Source organism: Chenopodium quinoa, unplaced genomic scaffold, assembly GCF_001683475.1.
Source record: "Chenopodium quinoa cultivar QQ74 unplaced genomic scaffold, ASM168347v1, whole genome shotgun sequence".
Lineage (NCBI taxonomy): Eukaryota > Viridiplantae > Streptophyta > Magnoliopsida > Caryophyllales > Amaranthaceae > Chenopodium > Chenopodium quinoa.
In genome coordinates, this window is record NW_018743942.1 from 2,688,360 (window position 1) to 2,696,212 (window position 7,853).

General features: G+C 30.0%; 1 protein-coding gene across 1 annotated transcript; it reads left to right on the forward strand.

Annotated features, from left to right (window-relative positions):
* The first annotated feature begins 429 nt into the window (after positions 1-429).
* Positions 430-963, forward strand: LOC110688895. The gene has a single exon (XM_021865655.1). The coding sequence runs from the start codon at positions 430-432 to the stop codon at positions 961-963; it is 534 nt and encodes a 177-aa protein (XP_021721347.1).
* The last annotated feature ends 6,890 nt before the right edge of the window (positions 964-7,853 follow it).

Consider the following 7,853-nt stretch of genomic DNA (forward strand, 5'->3'; position numbering starts at 1 on the left):
CACAAAATATCATAAATTTCCTGCGAAATTTCATTCATTACAACATAAAAATAGGAGGAAAAAAACTAAAACATTATATATCAAAACATCTCCCCTGTTTTCATGGTAAAGCGTACATTTTTCCATTTTAAAAAACTATTATTGTACCCTAAGTTACCAATGCAATGATCATCCTTCTTGAAGCTAATATTTGTCCTCCCCGTGATCACAACCGGATCTCCCCAGATCCGTTTGTGAGGTTGGACTATCGGCTTTTCTATTAACTTACATATTTTAAAATAAATAAATAAATAAATATAGGGAAGGGATTTCCACAACCCGACTCCTGAATATTCTTCAGGAATCAGGGTAATCGATTATCATTAATTATAATATATGTAAGTATATAAATATATAGATTATTATTATTATTATTTTGGTACGTACATTATGACTCAGAAGAAAATGAACCTCCGTCCGGGGACAGCGGCGTATAGGAGGAAACACGCACTCCTACAACCATCTCCGTCGTTACCACCTAATGGTAGGTTGGCGGAGATGGCCGGAGGCACCACAGCGGAGTGCGCTGCGGTGTGGTGTTGTTGTCCATGCACATTAATCAATTTATTTGTGCTAGTTGTGTACAAGGTTCCAGCAAGTATATGCAAGAAGGCCCTAAGAACACACCGAAGGCGACGAATGATGAAAAAAGGCCTCCTCCCTCTTCAATCATTCGCCGCCTCGAGTAGGGCAAGTCCATGTCGATATAGCATCCCTTTAGAAGAAATGAGGTATCAAACTGATATGGCGACGACGTTGGTGGTGATGGATCCTGGAACTTGTGGGAGTATTAGTAGTGATGATAATAATATTATGGATAAGGAGTTGATGCAATTGGAAGAGGAAATGTGGGAAAAATTCTATGCTACAGGATTTTGGAGAAGCCCTTCTCAAGGAGAAAAAATAAGGGAACAACAACAATGATGATAAATTTCACGATTTTAGCCAATATTTTTTGTTCTTTGTTCTTTGTTTTATTTGTATATTTGTTTCCTCAAGCTTTAAAATCTTTTTTTTTTTTTTTTTTTTTGTACATTAATCATTTTTAATGGTTTGGGTGTCATAGGAGAAATGATTCAAGGGCAATGTTTTTTGTATTGATCTCTTGTTCATAGTATTTGTAATTAATTGAAAAGGGGTAGGGTTGGTTTGGATGTTTAATTAAGGAATGAGTCTATGAGTGTGTATGTGTAGTGTGTCATACAAAATACATCTTTGTGATTATAATTTTGGGGTTTTAGTATTGTAATTTTGATCTTTTTCCATATATATAGTTTATTGTAATATAATGTAATTTGTGTGACTAAACATGATCGAAAAGAATGTGATTGGAGGTCAATTAATTTTCTATAGTTATTAGTAAAGTTTGTGCGACTTATTTCTCAACCACAAGTATATGTGTGGGGGTTATATATGTACTAAATAATGAAAATCATCTTATTTTAAATGATCCTATAGTGATCGTTTGAAAAATGAATGCAATACATTGAACTAGCTAAGTATTGGAGCGAACTTGTTTGTGGGTAAAGTAATGACATAAACTTATTTAGGACATTACTTAAGAAAAAACAGTGTCTTATGTTCTAGATATAATCTTATCATATTGTGGGTGTGACTAAATATTAGATTATGTTGTACTCTAGGTTTATCAATTTATGCTATTTTTCATAATAAGGTTTTTGTAGGTTCATATATATCCTGTGTCAGACGCACAGGTTTGTTGGCCTGATCTTACTTTGTTTAGCCCAACAAGCTTATTAACAATGTTCAGCCCAATTTCTACTGCACTTCTACAGCTCTCTTATTCATCTTCAATTCTTTACTTTATATCTCCTCTCTCTATCAATGGTGAGTTGGCCTTACTTTATCTCCCCTCCCTCTTTCAATGGTGGTTTCTTAAGCCATCTCACCGTACCACCTGCCAGTAAAGTCGTCGATATGATGTAAATGATGATTTTTTTTTATGAAGTTTTACTTATTTCTATTTTTGATGATTTTCCTTGTATTTTGATGTATGGCTATGGAGTAAGTAATGTTCATTATTGCAGAGGAGCAAAGAAAGGGTAGAGAGAAATTTTGTGTTAATGATGGTCAACTAATGTAGAATATTATGATTACTTTAATTATTTTTAATTTGACGACAACATTAGAGTCCATTTTTTAATATTTCCTTAATTAATTAATTTTTGGTTTTGGTTTTCATCAAATAATATATGTCATCCAATAAACTTTTCATTCCTTCTATCAAATAATACATTGTTTAGATGATTTGAGGGTGATATATAATTCATATCCTCCAACATACTATACATATCCTCTAATAAACAGTATTGTTGTATATATCATCCATCAAACTATTATAGAAAACATATCCTCTAACAAATTGTACATATCATCCATTAAATAAAACATTTTCTTTAAACAAATTATACATATCATCCATCAAAGTATAACTATCCTCAAACAATCTATACATATCCTCCATCAAATATTTTATATTCTATTGAGGATACATTTTAGTTAGATTGAGGTTATATTAACTTGTATTGAGGATATATACAATCATTTTTATTGAAGATACATTTAGTTGGATTGGGGATACAATATTATCTACTGAGAATACATTTTAGTTAGATTGAGGTACAATCATTCTATTGAAGATACATTTAGTTACATTGAGGATACAATAATGTCTACTGAAGATACATTTTATTGAGATTGAGGATACAATTTAGTTCTATTGAAAAATACAATATATTTATTCTGTACTGAGGATACATTTCAGTTAAATTGAGGATACAATATTGTCTATTGAGGATACATTTTAGTTAGACTGAAGAAACAATATTGTCTACAGAGAATACTTTTTATTGAGGATACAATATTGGTCTACTAAGGATAAATTTTAGTTACATTGAGGTTATATTAACTTATATTAAAGATACAATCATTTCTATTGAGGATACATTTAGTAAGATTGAGGATACAATATTGTCTATTGAGGATACATTTTAGTTCAATTTAGGTTAAATCATATCCTCTAATAAATTGTAGATATCCTCAATCAAATAATTCATATCCTCTAATAAACTATACATATCCTCCATCAAATAATTCATATTCAATGAACTTTACATATCCAATATATATATGAGGGATACCCAGTCGATTCCGCAGATAAACAAATTTTGTTTATCTAGGGGTATAATTGTCTCTTCAAGTAACAGTGGAGGGGTATATGCGTCTTTTCATGTACTAGTTGAGGGGTACATGTGTAATTTCCTCACCAAACAATAAAAGAAAAAAAAAAACAATAATTGGACAACTCACCAAAAGTACTGAATAAATGACCCTATTTTTTCAATATATTTACAAAAATGCCATCAGATTAACAAAAATTTGTTTATTTGGCAGATTAACTTGTATTTTCCTTATTATATATATATATATATATATATATATATATATATATATATATATATATATATATATATATATATATATATATATATATATATATATCCTCTAATTAAATGTACATATTTTCTAATATAATACACGTCCTCTATCAAATAATAGATATTCACTATCAAGTAATACATATCCTCCACCAAATAATAAATATCCTCTATTAAAAATATTTTTTAAATAATAAAAAAATTAAAAATTAAAAGGTGATTAACAATGGAGGAACCTCCATTGAAGGTCTCGTACTAAGCTCATGGGTATAACATAACTTGCTCATTTCTCAACCAAAATACATGCATTTGTTATCAAAATTCTCCCAATCCAACATATAATCATATGGGACAATTAATTTCAACAATTATACATCACACAAGAAAGCCCCAATTTGATTTTTTTGGACATTTTTGAAGAATTCGAGAAACAATATACCAACATTCAGTCATTGATTATCATTTTCAAAATGTAATTTTTATGTTGCATTACAAGTTAGAGAGAGAAAGATAAGCAACGAGAGAGAAATCGAATTGAGAAGTAGCAGTAAAGGAAGGACACAAAAGGTTGCCACACGAAATACCTAACACCCAATAAAGTAGCAGTAAAAGAAGGACAATAAAGGTTGCCACGTGAAATACCCAATACCCAAAACATATGATGAAACATATTCAAAAGAAAAATTCAGTTTATATTTCACGTCTTGAAAACCTTTTCAATTCCCAATTTATCATCATCATAAAATATCAATATTTGTTTTACATTAGATCGTAAACATACTACACACTATTGTCATTGTCTTCGTTGTATCTTCTAGTAATTTTGTGATACACGGTGTTTAGGGTTGAAATATTACTTCAGGAAAGTAATTTTGTTCACGCGCTCAAAGTGTTAATTTGTTCAATTCGTTACAATTTTTGTGACCCGATAACCAATTTCCCCAACAATACTGCTTGACAGCAGTATGATTAAGCTTAACAACAGCACAGTCATGTTCCACCTTATTGTACTTAACACAAAAATGTGGTGTCTACTCTTATATACCTTTAGCTTCAACAGTACAAAACAACTTTAAACATTGATTAATATTGGCAAGGCTTTTGTGACATCTATTTCAATGAGAACCCGATCAAAGGAGACTCTAAGCTATCTTGATGCACATTCATCAACACAAATAGAAACCTCAAACAATCTAAACTTTCAATTCTATTTAGAATCTCAAGACCCTAACAATTTAAAGGCAAATTGGAAATTTAACCTATATGAGACTACTTTAAAATTTCAACATGGAAATCATACTTAACACTCGTATGTCAAATTTTCACTATAACAGGTTTACCAAAGAGCATATGGGGCCCCGAATACAAAATTGCATTCATATCTCAATAGATTTCAAATTTAAAATAAAATATCCATCATCATGCCAGAATATGTCGGGTTTCTAATTTAAATGTTATGGTTGGCAAAATTTTCTATTTCTGACTATGCTTAGTTTAATCATGCTTCATCCAATTATCTATTTCATCGAGGTTGTCAATGATCTCGAGATATATTTTTGGATAAACATCAGAAAATAGCGTCCCTATCTCAACATCAATTCTCTAATAAAGTTTCGGTGTTATCTTATAAAAAATATCATTACATTAGTCAGTTATAAATAACCAAATAAAATTAAATCGTTTTATGAAAAAAAAGGTAAATAACTTGAAATTTTTTAATTTATATCACTTTACATGATAATGAGTTAAATCGTTTCGAATAAAGTAAATAATATCAACATTGTTAATATAAAGAGATTTCCTATAATACATAGTTTCCATTGAACCTTGTTGATTTGAAAACAACATTGTTAGTGGTGAATCTAGTTTTAGATTAATGTGGATTCATTTAACATTAATAAATTATATTACATAATTTTTGAATTAACAAACGACATAAAACAGTATTTACATTAGAATATTCCATATTTTTTATACATATAATTATGAGTATTCATAAATTACTTGTAATTTTTATGTTATCTTATTCTGTTAAATAATATATATAATTTAATTTTTTATCTTTTTAATATTTGTAATAATTTTTTTATTAAAAAAAAATTTAGTAGGGTAAATTTCTATATTGGTGCTTTACTATTTAAACTTTGATTTTTTATCGATTATAATCCATAATTAATTAGTAATTTTAGAAAATGATTAAGAATGATATATAAATGGTATTGTGTAAATAATTAGTAACCATACTTCGTATAATTATCAATAAGAACGAGCGATTATAAAGTTTACAAATTAGTAACTATCGCAAACCATTAGAATTAAAATACACTTATTTCACGCTTGCAACATCACTTGAAAATTGATGTGGAAAAATATCCATAAATAATATTGTTCTTGTTAGTTTGATTAAGCTCATTCAAAAGCTAATAAAAATCTTGTAAGCTAAGTATTTGATTGTTTCTAAAGAGATATTGTTTTGATGATGTTTAGTAGCATATAAAGAGATATATCATATTATATACGGAAGATTTCAATGCACATATTGTTTTGATGATGTTTAGTTATTATTCTCAAAATTTTGTGGCAAACCAGTTTTACTTCATAATTTAGCCCATTTTGATTTGATTTCATCATGATTGGTTTGTTTTTTGTTTTCACTATATTGATCCATCTATTGTTTTGTAGTATCAAGCAACATAATATTCTATTGATATGATACTCTTTGTTTGATTTTTAAAACTCAAGTAATAGATTAAATACATTAAATTTACAATCTTTAAAAGTAGTAAATAGCGCATTATATTTACTAGTTCACTTTATGACTATATGATTACTAGTTGCAATAAAAAAAAATTTCTACCCACTTTGTTGTTTGTTAATTCAAATTCATGTTTTATATAGTTTTATGTAGTACCTTCAATTTTTTTTAGTTGCAACTTCAGGGTATTATTTGAGAGATATAAAATATTCCAAAGTTACAACTAAAAAAAAATCGGAGGTAGTATATTATGATCAAATATATTCATGTAAGAGGCCAACTAATACTATTTAGGGTAAAATTACCCAATACATGGTCCAATCATAAAGTGACACGTGGCCTAATAAAAAGGCAACACATATCCCAATAGGAAGATTACATGTGGCAAAACAAGAGAGCAACTGCCAAGAGAAGGCTTCCTTTACATCAAGAGGCCTAATTATTCCCGAGAGAAGCCCCAATAATATTCCACACAACCTGGGAATTATAACCAATATACATATGGATATCCAAATTTTGTCCATCCCGCAAGGTTCTTCATGGAATAAGGGTCGGGCCAGTGGTCCATATGGAGAAAGATATATATCCAGGGATGTCCCAACCTAATCATAATACCTTAAGAGGAATAAGCGTTGGATATAGTGGTTTCCACAATCCTCAAGGGAACCAACATAAACCTTTTCACATGCAAGATACATCAATTCAACCCAATGGGACAATGTAAGGTTAACCTCCATAAATGGGACGGGAAACCCTGCTAGGCAAGTGGAGGAAATGATCCAAAGGGCTATAGGTCAAAACGGTGGATATGCTAGAAGAGGAACTTGTAGTCCATTTCCTTAGTGGATTAATAGGATGTATCTATTCCCAAGAGGATTCAAGGTTCCTGAATTCTCCCTTCTTTTCTCTAGCCATAGTACTATGTCTGTTGAAGAACACTTGGTTAGATTCAATTGTCAATATATGTTAAGAGAGGCGGCGAACAATGAATTCCTTAAGCTTAGGATGTTTTCTAGTTCTCTTACCGATATTGCATTCTCTTAGTTAAATTACTTACGACCTAATTCAATTCAAAGTTGACAAGATATGCAAACTCAATTTCTTCCGCCATTTCACTAGAGTTGAGGCATAGGTCACTAAAGGTGATTTAGCTAAGATAGTGCAGGAAAAAGGAGAACCTGTAGGAGATTACATTCACAGATTTAAGAATGCTAAGATTATATGCCACTTAAAAATACCCAAATGAGAGTTTGTGTCTATTGTCCAAATGGGTTTATCCTTTCCTTTCAAGAAAAAATTCAAAGAACAATACTTCCCTAATTTTGTCGTTGTGTCTAGCGTTGTGATGGCTTATGAGAGGTTCTTAGAAGAAGAGTTTAGGTCTAAACATAAGTATCATGCTAGCATAGCTAGCATTGCTAAAGAATGTGATCAGGAAGATGATATGTATGAAGCAACGATATCTGAGTTTGTAAAGGGTCCTTCGTTTAAATGTTTACCTCTAACTAACAAGAAGTTTACTTATAAGAAATATTTAAAATCTTATCAAAAGAGGGAATATACCTTTGACACTAGGAGGTGTGATGAAATTTTTTATTGGA